The sequence below is a fragment of the Rhinoraja longicauda genome, chromosome 4 (assembly GCF_053455715.1).
Source record: "Rhinoraja longicauda isolate Sanriku21f chromosome 4, sRhiLon1.1, whole genome shotgun sequence".
Lineage (NCBI taxonomy): Eukaryota > Metazoa > Chordata > Chondrichthyes > Rajiformes > Arhynchobatidae > Rhinoraja > Rhinoraja longicauda.
Window position 1 is genome coordinate 23,141,230 of NC_135956.1, and position 19,885 is coordinate 23,161,114.

Below are 19,885 nucleotides of genomic sequence, written 5' to 3' on the forward strand. Positions count from 1 at the left end.
CCACAGTTTAAGAATAAGGGGTAGGCCATTTAGAACTGAGACGAGGAAAAACTTTTTCAGTCAGAGAGTTGTGAATCTGTGGAATTCTCTGCCTCAGAAGGCAGTGAAGGCCAATTCTCTGAATGCATTCAAGAGAGAGCTGGATAGAGCTCTTAAGGATCGCGGAGTCAGGGGGTATGGGGAGAAGGCAGGAACGGGGTACTGATTGAGAATGATCAGCCATGATCACATTGAATGGCGGTGCTGGCTCGAAGGGCCGAATGGCCTCCTCCTGCACCTATTGTCTATTGGGCTTAGCACCAATCTAAGGAACACCACTAGTCATGGGCCTCCAGTCTGAAAAACAACCTTCCACCATCACCCTCTGCTTCCTTCCGTGAAGCGCATTTTCTACCCAATCTCTGACTTGTTCTTCGAGCCACAAAGACAAAAGATGATAATCAGGAGACGCGAGAAGCTGCAGATGCTGAAATCTTGAGCAAAACACGCAGTGCTGGAGGAACACAGCAGCCAGGCAGCTTCTGTGGAGAGAATGGACAGGCAGCGTTTTGAGTTGGGACTCTTTATCAGACTGATGATCAGGAGGGTTTCTTTGCTATGTTTAAGTTGGTGCTGTGTGACTTCATGTGATCTGGAGTTGATGTGACCCCCAGGGTGCTCTCCTACCATAAGCAAAAATGTGGGTATAATTGGAGGCGTGCATTTTTTTATGGTGCTGAGAAATGTTAGGAAAATGCAGTGAGTCTCAAGTGTATATTACTATTAATTTAACCCCTACTTTTCCATTTTTTAATATACTTCTATATTGAGTAGCCTGTCTAGAGTGGCAGCTATAAGCTAAAAAGCATCAGCAAATAACGACATAAACATTTGCAGATATCACAGAAGGCAAGAAATAAAATATATTCTTATTCATATTCATTTTCAGATTTGCTTATTGCAAATATGGTGCAATGAAATTCTTGGTTTGCATGGAATTCATAGAATAAAATGTGTACGGTAATGATAGATACAACAATAAATACAACAACAAATGCAAAACATCAGAATGGTACCAAGATTATAGTGCAGTCTGTAGTGGTGCAAAACATAGGGCAATATTGGACTAAGTGAATGAAGTAGACTTAAGGGTAGGAGTCCGTGGCAGCACATCCTGGAAGGAGATGTGAAAAAGTTGATTGGTTCAGGAGTTTGATAGCCATGGGAAGGAAGCTGTTCTAAAGTCTGGAGGTCTGAGCTTTCAAGCTCCTGTATCGTTTTCCAGAAGGTAGAATTGAGAAACGTGAATAGTCAGGGTGGCAGGGCAGGCATCCTTGATGATACTTTCAGCCTTCCTGATGCAATGTACATGAAGATAGACTAAATGGAAGGAAGTGATGTATTGGACAGCGTTCACCATTCTTTGCTGATTCAGGTGGTCAAAAGCAGAGCAGTTGCCATACTAGGATGTTAAAGATATGAGAAATAAATGAAAATAAGTGTTCAACTCATGGTGAATGTTTCATAATTGGTTGAGGGATGGAGTAGGTATGGGTAGAGTAGATGTGCAGTGTTAAGGTGACCCTGTATATAACTCAGCTCTGGGAAGATTTTTCCTTTTATTTTGAAAAAGAAAGTTATGATATGAATACAAATGGTACATTTCATCGATCTGATTATTTTCTTCGTCACTATGATGACATTGCGCGGGTTTTCCAGAAGGTAGAATTGAGAAACGTGAATAGTCAGGGTGGCAGGGCAGGCATCCTTGATGATACTTTCAGCCTTCCTGATGCAATGTACATGAAGATAGACTAAATGGAAGGAAGTGATGTATTGGACAGCGTTCACCATTCTTTGCTGATTCAGGTGGTCAAAAGCAGAGCAGTTGCCATACTAGGATGTTAAAGATATGAGAAATAAATGAAAATAAGTGTTCAACTCATGGTGAATGTTTCATAATTGGTTGAGGGATGGAGTAGGTATGGGTAGAGTAGATGTGTCAAGTTAGGAGGAGGGGGAGTTCAACGAGATCTGGGTGTCCTAGTGCATCAGTCAATGAAAGGAAGCATGCAGGTTCAGCAGGCAGTGAAGAAAGCCAATGGAATGTTGGCCTTCGTAACAAGAGGAGTTGAGTATAGGAGCAAAGAGGTCCTTCTACAGTTGTACCGGGCCCTGGTGAGACCGCACCTGGAGTACTGTGTGCAGTTTTGGTCTCCAAATTTGAGGAAGGATATTCTTGCTATGGAGGGCGTGCAGCGTAGGTTCACTAGATTAATTCCCGGAATGGCGGGACTGTCGTATGTTGAAAGGCTGGAGCGATTGGGCTTGTATACACTGGAATTTAGAAGGATGAGGGGGGATCTTATTGAAACATATAAGATAATTAGGGGATTGGACACATTAGAGGCAGATAACATGTTCCCAATGTTGGGGGAGTCCAGAACAAGGGGCCACAGTTTGAGAATAAGGGGTAGGCCATTTAGAACGGAGATGAGGAAGAACTTTTTCAGTCAGAGGGTGGTGAAGGTGTGGAATTCTCTGCCTCAGAAGGCAGTGGAGGCCAGTTCGTTGGATGCTTTCAAGAGAGAGCTGGATAGAGCTCTTAAGGATAGCGGAGTGAGGGGGTATGGGGAGAAGGCAGGAACGGGGTACTGATTGATAGTGATCAGCCATGATCGCATTGAATGGCGGTGCTGGCTCGAAGGGCTGAATGGCCTACTCCTGCACCTATTGTCTATTGTCTATTGTCTATTGTCTATTGTCTATTGTTTTCTCGGAGTGCCCTGGTTTCTTCCAACATTTCAATAACTTTTTAGTTTAGTTTTGTTTATTGTCACATGTACTGAGGTACAGTGAAATGCTTTTTGTTGAGTGCTATCCAGTCAGCGAAAAGACTATACACGATTAGATTCTGTAAATTGTCTCCAGTGTGTAGGACGGAACTAGTGTAGGGGTAATCGTTGGTTGGCGCAGACTTAGTGGATCGAAGGGCCTGTTTCCACAGTGTTTCTCTAAACTAAACAAAATTTAAAACACAATCATGTGTAAATAACATGGATCTCTCAATTCTAGGTAGCAGAAGATATTTTAGAATTTTCATCTGATAATGAAAGCACAACCGAACAGGACCTAGCTGAAAAGTCCACTCCATCCATATCGACACAACCCAACTTATCTGCTTGTGAGTCTGGACGTGATCAGCCCTCTGTCAGGAGGGCAAGTGATTGGTTGAAATGTGCACAAGCATTTCTGCAGACACCTGAGAAGCAAAAGAGAACGACATTAAAAACCCCAGAAGATTCTGCCAAAAAGAAAAGAAAATTTCCCAGGTGAGTCAGGACGGTTTGCCTTTTTTATTGTTGCATTTCTATGGCCATCGAGTTGTACAGCACAGAGACAGACTCTTCGGTCCACCGCATCCATGCGGACCTTTTTGCCATCTTCACTGGATCCTATTTGTCCTCATTAGGGTCATATTCTGTTTGTGTATTTTAAGAGCCTGGCTAAATTCCTCTTCAACTGAGTGATTATATCTGATTCCACCACTTCCTCTGGCAGTCCATTCCACTTATCAAATATTTTCCATGTAAAAATACAATTTGCACCTCAGATCCCTTTTGAGAAAACTCCTCCTCACCTTAACCTGATGCCTTCTTGTTTTTTTTTACCCCTGGTGTGTGAAAACTATTTTGTCTAAATTACCGTATCCATGTCTCTCGTAATCTTCTTTACTTCCAACAGGTCATGACTCAGCCTCCATTATTCTGGGGAAAACAAGCCTAGCCTATCTAATCCCTCCCCATAACTATAATCCAGGCAACCAATCCAGGCACCATTGTGGTGAATTTCCTCGTCACTCTGGCCAGCGCATTCACATCCGTCCAAGATTGTGATGACCAGAACTACACACCATACTGTAATGTTGATACCTTCACTCTGATCCTTTTCCCACAGACGCTGCTCATTCTGTTGAGATTTTCTTTAGTTTTGTTTTCTATATTAAGTTTCAACCATTTACAGTATTTTGCTTTTGTTTATATTTTCCATTTGCTAAACCAAATTTTTATCATCTGTAGGTTTTTTTCATTTGCAGTATTTTTTCATGGAAACTTTTCTATAAATATCTTGTGAGTTTAATGAAAGATTGCAAGTGATTAGACCGATAGCTAGATTAGATATTCTTGTTTAGAATAAATTTGTACGAAACCATGATTCATTCTTGTTTCAAGATACATTTTGAATAATTTTATTTCAGATTTTACAACCCTTGAAAAGGTTATAAGTGTAATATTTTTCCCCCATGCAAATCTGCTTAAACCAGAAAGGCTAATTAATCTCTTACTTAAAAAGAATGTTGAAACTTTACAAAAAAGCTAACAGATAATAACATTACTGAATACAGTGGGGTACTCGCTTCATGCTGTTGCACAAAAGCAATGTTTGTGAAAGTGGTCAATTCAGAAGTTTGTGAAAGAAGTTGTAATGTTTCAAGTTATATTGTCCTGTTTTTCTGATGTTTTGAAGCCTATGGCAATGCAAATTGGAAGTAAATTCTCCTGAAAGGCTCATTTATATCTTAAATGTGAAAACTAAATTTGGTGTAGGTACTTAATTGGAAATTGAAGTTGCAGATGTGGTGTTTCTTTGTTGAATGAAATCTTTGACAGCGTTGACAAATTAATGCTTTGAATTGTGTACAAGGCAAATCTGATACTAAAGAGGTTCAGTTCTAATAGTTGTGCAGATTTTGGATCTACTACTTTAAGGAAATAATTATTATTTGTGAGTGATTTCAGCAAGGATACGCATAAGTCAGTATCATCAAAACAAGACATTGGAACTGAATTCTGGTTGAACAATGAAAAGTGAAGCTTTTTCTTTTAGTTCACGATCAAATTAGTGTATATTTTATGTATTCCAACTTTTTAATGTTAGAACAAATCTTTATTGATAATTTTATTGAGGTCATGTGCAATACAATCATGATTGCTGAAGATAAAAAGCTGGCAGACAATATGAGTTGTGAGGCGTAAGTAGAGAGTTTTCAAGGTGATTGGGATGGATGAGGATGTAGCAGATGGCATATAATATGGAAGAATAAAGTCATTAACTATGATAGGCAAAAAAAAGACAAGCAGATTAATTTTTAAATGGTGACAAAGCTAACATGTGAGTTTTAACAGAGTTAGGATGGCAAATAATTGAATGGCTTTCAATATAAGACGATTTGCATACAAAACTAAGGACATTTCACTGCAGTTATGCAAGGTCCTGTTGAGACTGCAAATGAGCTATTGTTGACAAGTCTGATTTTCCTCAAGATGTACGGTTATGATTGTGGGATTGTGGCAGGGGAGGCAGGTACTGGCTGGGTGGAGAGAATAAGAAGATTAGACATTACCAATCAAGTTTAGAAAAATGGAGAAGATCTTAGTGAAAATACAAAATTCTGATGTGGCTGAACAGAGTAAATGCAATGATGATGTTTCCCCACTCTTCTCGATCTCGGGCACTTAAATAAAGGGATGGCCATTTGGGACTGAGGTGAGCTGAAATCTCTTTAGTCAGAGGGTAGCGAATTCTCTATCAAAGAGATCTCAAGGTTACTAAGAAAATTCAAGACAGACCGAAAGAGTTTTGGATGTTTAGTCAATCTCGGAATACAAGATAAATATGGAAAAGTGACAACCCCACAAAGATCAACCACAATCTAATTGAATTGCGGAGCTGGTATGAGGTCGTGCATGCTTTTATTTTGCATATTTTGTTGTTTTTAAAGCTAGATGTGAAATTTAACAGTGGAAAATCCACTGTGTGCTTGTAATTTTGCCTGAATATATATATATTTTAAAATTTGATTTGCATGGAGCATTTGATTTTTGTCTCAGTTGAGTCTGCCTGACTTCTGATCATGGGGTTGCAATCTATTATACTATCACCTCTTGTGACACTTGTATGAGTAATACCTGTTCTTACTCTATGGAGCTTCTGCTCCAAGTCACGTGACATAACCACGTGTTTCTCGTGTTGACGTTGCCAAGTGAAATTGATCCGGAGTGATGTTATCTCATTAAATGCATTGGACTGGATTGTACTCAATCCCTAACCCATTGCCTATGGTTGCTTTCTCTCACTTCCTTAATCCCTGCAGTAACTAGTGTCACTAGTGACACCAAGGCTTTGGTTCTGCTTGTCGATTAGAAACATGTGTTCACCAGACCTTGAATAATGCATCCATCCTGAGGCCCTCATCCCAGCATTACTCGTGCTAGCATAGACTTGATGCACAACTGTTATGTGACGCGGATAATATTGGTTATTTTTAAAGAGCAGTTGAAATGGATTTAGATACTCAAAGTAAGAATTATTAAATTAAATTAAAAAAACAATAAAAAAATATTAAATTACTGTTAATTAAGCACATGCACAAAGATAAATAATTATAAAGTTAAACAAAAGCTCAGATTCACAGTCAAGGTAGTGGTCCAATTCAAATGCATAATACACGTCGGCGTAGACGACATTTTGTGTCGGCTCTTCTTCAGACTGAGCTGCATTAGATACTGTGTACAGAGGACTACACTAGATAATGTATCCAGTTCTAAGTGTATCCAGCCCTTTGGCTCAGTAAGTTATGGAATGCAATTGGACAGAGGTGACTGGAGATGTCAGATGCACCCTCGTCTGTCTGTGTGTTCCTTACTCCCAAGCTGCACTGTGCGTGGAAGTTCAGAATTCTGTGCCTGGTTGTGGTTCTCTGGAGCTTTTGGCAGCATTATTCAGGCAATTATGTTTTGTGAATCTTTACAGTTTATTAGTGTGGGCCAGCTCTGTAAACTTTAGCAGGATTATAAAACAACTATTTTGATAGGCCACTTAGTGTGCACTAAACTCCCATTATTTGTTTACCATTACATTCAAATCATTATTGAGGCTGAAAATCACATTCTTGGATTTTGCACATAAGATCAGTGACAGAAATTGAAGTTTCAAGTGATTAAATGAAAGCTAGCTTTGAAATTCTGCTGATCAATAATAATTTAAAGGTTGTTCCATAGTGGAGACATTATGATATATCACGGAAACAGGTCTGAGCTGACCATCTAAAAAGCTTTTTCAGAATATATTTATTCTGCCTGTGCTCCCATCAACTCCTCCAGATTCTACCACTCACTGACACACAAAGGGCAGTTTTTACAATAGTTATTCAACTTATCAACCCAGCATGTCTTTGGCATGTGGGATGAAATTGGAACAGAAAAAAACAACACAGATACAGGGAGACATGCAAACAAAAGGCAACAGCAGGCATGAGAATTGAACCCGGGTAACTCGAGATGTGAAGCAGCAACTCTCTTAGCTGTGCCAGTGCATTTTTGCAAATCAGTGCATATTTTAAAATGTAATGAAGGACTGCATTACTCTCTGAGAGGGTGAGTTTTAGATTTCAAACGCCATCTGGTTACAAAAATTATTCCACAAATTTCCCTCTAAATCTTAAAGTGCCTTCTGGGAATATACATCTATTAAGGGGAAAGCCTTCTCGCTATCAATCCTTTCTAGGCTCTCATAATTTTGGATACCTCAGTCAAGTGCCCTCAGTATTCTCCGCTCCAAAGGAAATAAATCCACACTCTCCTGTCTCTTCTCATTGATGAAACTCTCTATTCCTGGCCACATCCCATAATATGGTAATGAAAGTTTGACACATTTTTCCATCTGGGATACTACTAATGTTTGTGTTGTATCTATAGTTGCGTTATATCCCCCTTGCTCTTATATTCTGTGTCTTGCCAATAAATGAATGAAAGTATCCTATACGCATTCATAATCTCCTTGTCTACCGATGGTGTCACTTCCAAGAATCCTTTGACTTGCACACTGATGTCTGCCTGCTTCTTATGTTCCTGCTAATCTTTATATATATATGTATCTATGTGTGTGTGTGTGTGTATATATATACATTTATATATACCAGCCTTATTAATCCTCTCAAATTGTAACAGCTCATAATTGTCAGGATTAAATTCCATCTACCCTTTGACATTTATCTGCCCATCTAACCAACCGATCAATAACGGAAAACAACCCTCTTCATTATCAATGATGTTTCTTCTCTTTTACCAGGCTTTTGAATTGTCCTTCCATAAGTTAGGGCACTGTCCGATTCACCTTTAGCCCATTGTGGACATTGGACTTTGTCTATGGAGCTGATGTACTACAATGCTGAGAACTAATCCTGCACTCTGTACTTTGCACATTGCTCTATCTATTGTACTTGAATTTGACTTGAATGTATACATGTATATATAGTATTATCCAATTGGAAAGGATGCAAAACAAAGCTTTTCTTTGTACCTTGGTACATTTGACAATAATAAACCGAAACCTATCTGCTTCCCTGAATTATCACTAACTATTTGGTGGCCTTTTGCATACTCCCAGCAATGTGATCATCTCCCTTTTTATTTCTAAGGTGTACCCTTGTGGATGAAGGAACTGCAGATCTGGTTTATACTGACGATGGACACAAAATGCTGATAACTGAATGGGTCAGGCAGCATCTCTGGAGAAAAAGAATAGAGGACGTTTCGGGTTGGAACCCTTCTGAGTCTGAAGAAGGGTTCTGACCCGAAACATCTCCTGTTCTTTTTTTCCAGAGATGCTGCCTGACCTGCTGATTACTCCTGCCTTTTGTGTCTACCATTGTGGCCTCATTTGAAGACCTTCCCTCCTGACTACAATAATGAATGAATGTTCTGCCTGAAGATTCTAAACCTCGAAATATCAGATTGTCCTGTCCATTATTCAACCGTGTCTCTGTGACAGCAACAAACTATGCTCCCAGATGTTGTTCATCAACTTCAAGTTATCACCCTTACTTGTCGGATTATTTGTGTTAAAGTAGATATAATCCGCTTACCTTCCGCTTATTTGACTAGAGATAGTTTTCCATCTTTGCCTGTTTGTCAGCCCCCACTCTTCTCTTACTCTGTGTCCTAATCCCATCCTAAATTAGTATTATCCCTCCTCAACAGCTCACACAAACCCACGACAAAAATGTCAGATCTGTTTTGGTTCAGGTGCAACCTGTTCAGCTTGTACAGTTCCCTCTTTCCCAAGTAATGGTCCGCATTGGTCTAGAAATCTAAAACCTTTCCTCTTTGACCATATTTTCCGCTACACATTTGCCTGATCTGTCCTTTTATTTATATACGCATTAGAATGTAGCACCAAAAGAAATCCAGAGTTTACAGACTTAGGGTATTTTATTTTACCATCGTACATAGTTTTCTCAGTTCAGGTTGCAGGACTTCTTCCCTCATTTTACCTATGTCATTAATTGCATTATGGACCACAAGTTCTGACTATTTACTGTTTCTCTTTGCACTGCTTGGCAACCATTTTGAGGCATTATTTTCCAGGCACAAATAATGTGGAAGGGAATGGGGTGTGGGGGAAAGTGGAGATAGGAAAATATGGGACCTGGGGTATGGAGGGGTGAGATGAGTGGATGAAGGAGGGGAAAGGAACTGGGCAGGGGGGTATAAAGAAAAGTATGTGTGGGGGTGGGGAGGGGAGGGGAGGGTAGAGGAGGGCCTGGGTAGATGAGAAGGGATGGTTTTGTGTGCAATAAAGAATAGATCAGGAAACTGCAGTATAAAGCATCTCTTCTGAATTCAGAAAGATAACGAAAGAGGAAGTTGTCCTGATGGTGTAATTCCATTGCGTTTGGCAGAAATTATGTAAGGCAATCCATTGAATATCAAGGCTGTTGAGGTGGAAGGTGAGGACAAGAGGACCCTGACCTCCTGACTGGGAGAAGTGCAGAAGTCCAGCAAATAGAGGAGACGGCTGTGAGCCCATCAACTATGATCTAGGAGATATCATAGGTAAGGGAAAGGTAGACATGTTAAAAGCACCGGATTCAAAAGTCTCATCATCAGAGCAGAAATGATGGTGAAACAAAGAAAATGGAATGGGAATCAGAATGGTGGGAGGTGTGGTAAAGATAGCTGTGGAAGTGTATGGGCTTAGAATGGATCTGGGTGGCAGGCCCATACTCTGAGATGAAGATAGAAAAGACAAGAAAGAGAAGGGAACAGTCAAATATGGACCCTTTGAAAGTAGTACCAGCAAAGATAATGCATTTTGAGTTCTGTAAGAGTGCAGGAAGCAACACCAATTAGTCATCAATGGTTTATGTTTATTATTGTAATTGCATTATAGTGCAACAGTAACATAGACAAACATGAGTGTCTGCTATGGGGTTGCAGTAAAGCGGACAGTACTCCAGCTTACCATTCAGAAGCCTGATAATAGCAGGGACGAGGGGTGGGAGCTGCTTTACGTCCTCGTCGTCCACCCTGGGTAGTTCTACGGAACTGGCAAAATTTGCAGCAAAGCGTCAACTACGGTATTCTGAAGCACCAATTGCACTTTTGATTGTTGTAGTTGACATACGAAAGAAGAAAGAAGGGAAGAAACTGATCCTGAATCTGTTGTTGCACACTTTCAGGCTTTTGTATCCGCTGCCTGACAGTAGCGGGAAAAGGAGGAATAGACAATAGACAATAGGTGCAGGAGTAGGCCATTCAGCCCTTCGAGCCAGCACCGCCATTCAATGCGATCATGGCTGATCACTCTCAATCAGTACCCCGTTCCTGCCTTCTCCCCATACCCCCTCACTCCACTATCCTTAAGAGCTCTATCCAGCTCTCTCTTGAAAGCATCCAACGAACTGGCCTCCACTGCCTTCTGAGGCAGAGAATTCCACACCTTCACCACTCTCTGACTGAAAAAGTTCTTCCTCATCTCCGTTCTAAATGGCCTACCCCTTATTCTTAAACTGTGGCCCCTTGTTCTGGACTCCCCCAACATTGGGAACATGTTTCCTGCCTCTAATGTGTCCAATCCCCTAATTATCTTATATGTTTCAATAAGATCCCCCCTCATCCTTCTAAATTCCAGTGTATACAAGCCTAATTGCTCCAGCCTTTCAACATACAACAGTCCCGCCATTCCGGGAATTAACCTAGTGAACCTACGCTGCACGCCCTCAATAGCAAGAATATCCTTCCTCAAATTTGGAGACCAAAACTGCACACAGTACTCCAGGTGTGGTCTCACCAGGGCCCGGTACAACTGTAGAAGGACCTCTTTGCTCCTATACTCAACTCCTCTTGTTATGAAGGCCAACATTCCATTGGCTTTCTTCACTGCCTGCTGTACCTGCATGCTTCCTTTCAGTGACTGATGCACTAGGACACCCAGATCTCGTTGAACATCCCCTCTTCCTAACTTGACACCATTCAGATAATAATCTGCCTTTCTATTCTTACTTCCAAAGTGAATAACCTCACACTTATCTACATTAAACTGCATCTGCCATGTATCCGCCCACTCACACAACCTGTCCAAGTCACCCTGCAGCCTTATTGCATCTTCCTCACAATTCACACTACCCCCCAGCTTAGTATCATCTGCAAATTTGCTAATGGTACTTTTAATCCCTTCATCTAAGTCATTAATGTATATCGTAAATAGCTGGGGTCCCAGCACCGAACCTTGCGGTACCCCACTGGTCACTGCCTGCCATTCCGAAAGGGTCCCATTTATCCCCGCTCTTTGTTTTCTGTCTGTCAACCAATTTTCTATCCATGTCAGTACCCTACCCCCAATACCATATGCTCTAATTTTGCCCACTAATCTCCTATGTGGGACCTTGTCGAAGGCTTTCTGAAAGTCGAGGTACACCACATCCACTGACTCTCCCCAGTCAATTTTCCTAGTTACATCCTCAAAAAATTCCAGTAGATTTGTCAAGCATGATTTCCCCTTCGTAAATCCATGCTGACTCGGAATGATCCTGTTACTGCTATCCAAATGCTCAGCAATTTCGTCTTTTATAATTGACTCCAGCATCTTCCCCACCACTGATGTCAGACTAACTGGTCTATAATTACCCGTTTTCTCTCTCCCTCCTTTCTTAAAAAGTGGGATAACATTTGCTATCCTCCAATCCACAGGAACTGATCCTGAATCTATAGAACATTGAAAAATGATCTCCAATGCTTCCACTATTTCTAGAGCCACCTCCTTAAGTGAATGAATGGGACAAGTCTTTGATTATGTTGGCTGCTTTTCCGAGGCAGTATGGAGTGTAGATGGAGACAGTGGGGAGTCTGGTCTATATGTTGGACTCTGTAATTACTGTGGGGTATCATTAAAAATGTTGAGGGAGAGGGTCCAAGTAGAACTGAAAGGACTGCTCCAGATATCCAGTGAAAATCCTTTCTGCACAGGACAGTACATAGGAGATATAAGAGTACATGGGAGATAGTACACTTGCACTTTTATCTCACCCTTCCATTATCCAGAGGACCAGACCGTCCTTTCTGGTGAAGCAGCAATCTTTCAATTTAGTGTATTGCATTTGATGATGAGATTGTGATTTTGACAAACGTCTGACTGAATGGATGATGCTTTTGAAGCACACCTCTGATCAATCTGTAAGATTGACATTGAGCTTCTGTCACCTGTCACAATAATTCTTTCCCCAAATCTTACTTTGAAACCACACCTTTTTTTGCTGCTGCAAGAACTTCATTGTACCATTGCTGGCACACATGACAATTTAAATCTCTTGACACCCCCTATCCTCAGCCTTAAAATGTTAGATTTAGACATATTACAACAACATACAACAACACAACCAACATTCAGGAATACACAGAGACAGTTACAGGCTACATCACCAAATGCATTGATGATGTGACCCACACCAGAGCCATCACCATCCGGGCTAACCAGAAGCCATGGCTGACAGGGGAGGTCCATGGGCTGCTGAGGGTCCGCAACGTTGTCTTCAGAGAGGGCAATCCAGCCGGTCTCAGAGCAGCCAGGGCCAACCTTTCCAGTGGCATCAGGAAAGCCAAACAACACTACACCCGGCGCATCACAGCCCACTTCAGTGACAGCAGAGATACACGGAGCCTGTGGAAGGGTATTAGGACTATCACGGACTACAAACCCTTACCACAGACTTGTGACAGTGACACCTCTCTCCTGAACGACCTCAACGGCTTCTTCGCACGCTTTGAAGCACAGAGCAACACACCTGCGCAGAAAATAACTCCCCCCCCCCCCCCCCAACGACCAGGTTATTTGTCTGTCTACCGCCCTGTAGCGCTGACTTCAACCATCATGAAGTGCTTCGAAAGGCTGGTCATGAAGCAGATCAGATCCAACCTCCCCCCCTCCCCGGACCCGTTTCAGTTTGCATATCGAGCTAAGCGGCCCACTGAGGATGCCATCTCCTCTGCTCTACACCCAGCCCTCACCCACTTGGACACTAAAAACTCATATGTTAGGATGCTGTTCATAGACTTTAGCTCAGCATTCAACAACATCATCCCCCAGCAGCTGGTTTGTAAACTAACAAATCTGGGCCTCAGCCCCCTTCTCTGCAACTGGCTGCTGGACTTCCTCACTGCCAGACCGCAGTCTGTACGGGTCGGCAGCAACAGGATGTGTGTTAGGCCCCTGCTCTTCACCTTGCTGACCCACGACTGCACACCCACCCACAGCTCCAACCACTTCGTCAAGTTTGTGGACGACACAACCGTGGTGGGTCTCATCAGCAACAACGACGAGACCCACTACAGGAAGGAGGTGAACCAGCTGGCCGCGTGGTGCACAGACAACAATCTCTTCCTGAATGTGGAGAAAACAAAGGAGATTGTTGTCGACTTCAGGAGAACGCACACCCAACACCCCCACCCACTGACCATCAATGGTGCTGCTGTGGAGCAGGTGAGCAGCACCAAATTCCTGGGGGTGAACATCACCGAGGATCTCTCCTGGAGCAACAACACCACGGCCATCGCCAAGAAAGCCCAGCAGCGCCTCTACTTCCTCCGCAAACTGAAGAGAGCGGGAGCCCCCACACCCATCATGTACACTTTTTACCGAGGCGCCATTGAGATCATCCTCAGCAGCTGCATCACTGTGTGGTTCGGAAGCCGCACAGCCTCCAGCCGTAAGACCCTGCAGCGCATAGTGAACACTGCTGAGAGGATCACTGGCGCCTCACTCCCAACACTCCTGGTCCTTTACACCACCCGCCTCACCCGCAAAGCATTGAGCATTGTGGGTGACCCTCCCACCCTTCCAACAGCCTCTTCACCCTCCTGCCTTCAGGGAGAAGGTTTCGCAGCCTGAGGTCGAGCACCACCCGACTAAAGAACAGTTTTTTCCACCAGGCTGTCAGGATGCTGAACTCTCTCCCCTCCTTCCCTCCTCTCTCCCCTGCCCCCATTGGACCTGGACTTTAACACCCCACACACACGCACATCCAGCACCAGACATTTTTTTTTTAACGCTGCTATGGACAGGCTTTGCACTACTGTTCATTATTTTTTATTGTAATATATTCATCTTCATCTTTTTTTCATTGAAGTGACTATATTTTATATTGATTGTTGTTTGCTGTGCCTTTTTAATTTTAACTTAATTTAATGCACTTTATTCCTCGGGATTGTGGGAAACGGTATTTCGATTTTCTGTCTGTGTAAACTAACTGAAAATTGACAATAAAGTTGACTTTGATGGTTTGATGATGGTTGTGTGTTACATAAAATTTGTACATTTCTGGATAAATCTAACTTTAAATTATTTTATCTTCTACAGGGGAGGACTAGCAGAAAGGTTAAACAGGCTACTGTGCAGGGAGAGGTCTTCCATCAATTTTTGGAGACATCAGTCTTTAACTGATTCCAGAATTCATATAGGTAGGTCCCTTTAATGAAGAGTGTTTTATCTGAATTTACGTTTTACATTTATGTTTTCAACAGTGTACCTACATATGTTTTCCGTATTTAGTATTACTCATGAAAAGTCTGCCTGCTTGAGTGAATTACAAGCATATTCTTTAAGTGCAGCATTATGTAACTTTGTATGCCATCTCGGGGTTGGTACAGGACCTTTGGTTCTGAATCAAGCTTTTCAGAGCAAGAACCTGAACTAAATTGGCACGCCAGTGTGTTGCAGAACAAGATGAACTTTACTGTAACTTGTCCTTTATGCCTATTGCAATACTAAAGGCAAATGCTGAAAATGTTGCGTCAGTATTTGTAGCGGAAAACAGTTTCTATTGTCGCCTTTCCACGTGTGTTTTGTGGGGTTTTCAGTGCACACATGATCATTAGATTTCATAATTTACTTGTTTTAAGAAATCTCTGGCATATCTGGTAATTAATTACTGCAAAGTCTGTATACTCTGGAATAGGGCAAGGTGCAACATTTATCCCTTAGGGAAGTAAATCTTCTCTCTTTGAGGTGGAAGAGATTGCAGTTGCTGTGACAAAAAAGGAAAGCAGCTGGAGGAACTCAGCGAATCAGGCAGCATCTGTGGAGGAGATAGAAAGTTGACAGTTCAGGTCGAGGCCCATCATCTAGACTGAGAGTAGAGGGGAAGTAACCAGTATTGAGAGGTAGGGGGAGGAATGGGGCAAGAGGCACAGCTTTTTATTCTCCATTTACCACTTCCCAGCCTCTGTTGCTATCTCCACCCTACCCTTCCCCACCTGACTGTTAGCAGCCAATCAACACCTGTACCCACCTACTGTTTGCTAGCTCTTTACCCATCCCTCCCCCCAGCTCTTTATACTGGCTATTTCTCCTCTACTGTCAGTCGAGAGGAAGGATATCAACATGAAAAGTTGACGAACCATTTCCCATCACAGATGCTGGCTGACCTCCTGAGTTCCTCTAGCTGCTCTCTTGTTTTTGCACATAAAAATTTGAGTCCACTCTGGTATTTCAAGCCTCAATGTAAACTGATCTGTAAATGCAGTTCTGAGGATATGTTGCATTGCCAGTGGTCAGAAGTTTTAGGAGAGATACAAAGCCAAAGCTACATCTATTCAGATGGACATCAATAATTGTGTAGCAACGAATTTCCCCATATACCAACGTACATTCATCTTCTTAGGAATATCATCAGGCTACACAAAATCAGGTTGAATGAATCAAGAGCATGCATCATATTTGAGGAAGAGCAAAAGTAGGGTGAATGTGGAAAGGATGTTTTCTCTTGTGGGAGTATCTGGAGCTGTTAAAATAAAGGGTTGCCTATTTAAGAAGGGGCTGAAAATGATCATGAGCATCAGAAACACAGGACTATAGTGGAGGACTATTAGTGAATGAAAATAAATGGACATTACAACAGTCCTGTTTGGGTCTAATTGATAAAATAAACTAGGAGAATGTGATCACAAGAAACTGCGGATGCTGGTACCTTGGTCAAAATAAAAAAAGTGTTGAAGGAACTCAATGGGTCCGGTAGCAAATATGGAGGGAATAGACAGATGACGTTTGGGTCAAGTATCTTCGAATGATCTCATCTCTTCTAATGTTCTAATCATAGATACATAGACAATAGGTGCAGGAGTAAGTCATTCGGCCCTTCGAGTCAGCACCGCCATTCAATGTGATCATGGCTGATCATCCACAATCAGTACCCAGTTCCTGCCTTCTCCCCATACTCCTTGATTTCGCTAGGCCTAAGAGCTCTATCTAACTCTCTCTTGAATGCATCCAGTGAATCAGCCTCCACTGCCTTCTGGGGCAGAGAATTCCACAAATTCACAACTCTCTGTGCAAAAAAGTTTTCCTCATCTCAGTTCTAAATGACCTACCCCTTATTCTTAAACTGTGGCCCCTGGTTCTGGACTCCCCCATGAAAAATATCAATCATAGGTAGCTTGATTCCAAAAATGACTAATAATTGCAGTGATAGTCCTTCTACCCAATAAGTCAATGCTTAATCATGGTATTTAGGACGGTAAAAATCCCCAAAACAATTTATATTTGCTGATAATTTGAACTTTTTATGAAAGTGAGAAGAAAATTATGTATGTACAAATGATGAAGTGTCTCGATCCGAAACATAATTTCCACTCCAGATGCCGCCTGACCTGCTGAGTTCTTTCAGCACTTTTTTTATTGGGTAAATTGGGTGATATACTTGCATAATTCTAGAAACATAGTAACAAAGAAAATAGGTGCAGGAGGAGGCCATTTGGCCCTTCGAGCCAGCACTGCCATTCATTGTGATCATGGCTGATCATCTACAATCAATAACCTGATTGAAATGCCATAATTTGGATAATTGCGGAAATCTGAGAAACTACAATTGATTTTAATGTAGAAAACTTGAAAAGATAGTAAAACCGAAGATTTGAACAGAAATGGGCAGCATAAAGAGTGGTATAAATTTAAAGTGTTCATAAAACACACTTGATGAATTTAAATGAGTTCTTTGAGCAAGATCTTTTCTTTCTGAATGCAGTTACTGGTTGGAATGCCGATAAGGAGAAAGTAGCACGCAAAGCTGTAAAATGGACATTTGTTCTCTCATAGAATTATAGAATGATACAGTGTGGAAACAGGCTCTTCGGCCCAACTTGCCCACACCCGGCCAACATGTCCTAGCTACACTCGTCCCACCTGCCTGCGCTTGGTCCATATCCCTCCAAACTTGTCCGATCCGTGTACCTGTCTAACTGTTTCTTAAATGTTGGGATAGTCCCAACCTCAGCTACTTCCTCTGGCAGCTTGTTCCTTTTTGTGTGAAAAAGTTACCCCTCAGATTCTTATTAAATCTTTTCCACTTCACCTTGAACCTATGTCCTCTGGTCCTCGATTCACCTACTCTGGGCTAGAGATTCTGTGCATCTACCCGATCTATTCCTCTCATGATTTTATACACCTCTATAAGATCATCCCTCATCCTCCTGTGCTCCAAGGAATAGAGACCCAGCCTACTCAACCTCTCTGTATAGCTAACATCCTCTAGTCCTGGCAACATCCTTGTAAATCTTCTCTGAACCCTTTCAAGCTTGACAATATCTTTCCTATAACACAGTGCCCAGAATACTCTAAATGCGGTCTCACCAATGTCTTATACAACTGCAACATGACCTCCCAACTTCTATACTCGATACTCTGATGAAGGCCAATGTGCCAAAACCCTTTTTGACCACCTGATCTACCTGCGACTTGACCTTCAAGGAACCATGCACCTATACTCCTAGATCCCTTTGCTCTACAACACTCACCAGATGTCTACCATTCACTGTGTAGGTCCTGCCTTGTTAAATGTCCCAAAATACAACACCTCACATTTCACTTTATTAAATTTCATCAACCATTCCTCAGCCCACCTGGCCAATCGATCCAGATCCTGCTGCATTCTTTCACAACCATCTTCACTATGCAAAACTGCCCACTTTTGTATCATCAGCAAACTTGCTAATCCTGCCTTGTCATCATCCAAATCATTGATGTAGATGACAAACAGAACGGGCCCAGCACCGAACCCTGAGGCGCACCACTAGTCACAGGCCTCCAGTCCTAGAAGCAACCTTCCACCATCACCCTTTGCTTCCTTCCAACTACACTAGTAACTTTCCAACTACAGATGTTAAGCTCACTGACCCATAGTTCCCAGCATTTTCCCTGCTGCCCTTCTTGAATAGAGGCATAACATTTGCCACCATCCAGTCTTCCGGCACCTCTCCTCTATTTAAAGATGACTCGTATATTTCAACAAGGGCTCCCGCAACCAGGGCTCTCAATATTGTTGTGGAGAAATGCTGAATGTAATCAGTCACTTCTCCCCAACAAATATTAGAAAATTGGGGAAGACGTCTTGGGTACCCAAAGTTACTCTCTAGAACAGATCGAACTGTACCAGAATGTGATAAAGTGGAATGCTGCAAACTCCATCATAATCCATATTAACATTTTGCTGACCTTTGGGAAGACTGGCCACCTCGGATCAATGTGCTCTAAGTAAATATGTTCTTACAGATTATAGATGTTACTTTGTATGTGAAAAGGCAATGAATGTAGTTTTAAAAATGCAAAATGTGATTTGATTCATAAATTGACGCTAATAATTGCAGTGATAATCAGTCCTTCTACCCAATGTGTCAATGCTTAATCGTGGTATTTGGGGCAGTAAAAATCCCCAAAGCAATTTATATTTGTTGATAATATGAACTGTTTATGAAAGTGAGAAGAAAATTATGAATGTGCAAATGTCAGAACTTAAAAACAAACAAACCATGGTTTACTTTTTACACGTCTTCTTATCAAGTGATTTCTTTTTTTCATTTCTGTTTTAATAATGTATTTTAGTATGCCCATGCACTGTAGGGAAAAAAACAGTTTTCATTTAACATGTTGAACCGAGGAGTGCAAAGTTCTTTCTGCTTATCTTCAAAGTTCTAGTGAACTTACTGACTGATAGCTTGTAGCATTCCACATTAATGTGTCCCAGTATCGTGTGTATTTTTCCATTTTCAGAATGTACTACTTGCCAGCACATTCTTGTCCAGTCTTGACTTGCATGTTCTCCATGTAACTTTACAAACCTTGTAACCATTGGGACTAAATATTCAAGATCCAAATATACTAATTTTAATTTTTACACCATCGCCTAATAGGTACAGTTTATTAATATTAATAAACATTGACTTTCCTGTCCCATCGTCTCCAGCCACAACAGGCAATATGTTAAGTTTGTGTACAAGATGATGCAGTTTATGTTCTTCAAGAACTGGAATTGTTAGCTGAATATTTTCCTTATCAAATGTTTGTTGGTAACCATCTGCATTGAACTGAATAAGTGACTTTTGAAGCAAGTTTCAAAATCGGAACGCTGTAGATCATGGGAATCTGAAATAAGATTCAGATCTTTGGAAAAAGCTGGAAATACTGAGCAGTTCAGATAACATCTGCAGAAGGAAGAGGGTGGATAGATAGAATAACAAGGATATCTACAATAAAGTGAACCCGGATGATCCTTATGTTTACAACACCATTTGTTCACAGC

General features: G+C 41.6%; 1 protein-coding gene across 5 annotated transcripts in view; it reads left to right on the forward strand.

Annotated features, from left to right (window-relative positions):
• Positions 1–19,885, forward strand: part of spidr (scaffold protein involved in DNA repair) — a 187,286-nt gene that overhangs the window by 37,795 nt on the left and 129,606 nt on the right. For all 5 annotated transcript variants that reach the window (XM_078397363.1, XM_078397365.1, XM_078397364.1 and 2 more), the window contains exons 6-7: positions 3,055–3,311; positions 14,674–14,774. In XM_078397363.1, coding sequence (XP_078253489.1) covers positions 3,055–3,311; positions 14,674–14,774 — 358 coding nt within the window. The remainder of the gene's footprint in view (positions 1–3,054; positions 3,312–14,673; positions 14,775–19,885) is intronic.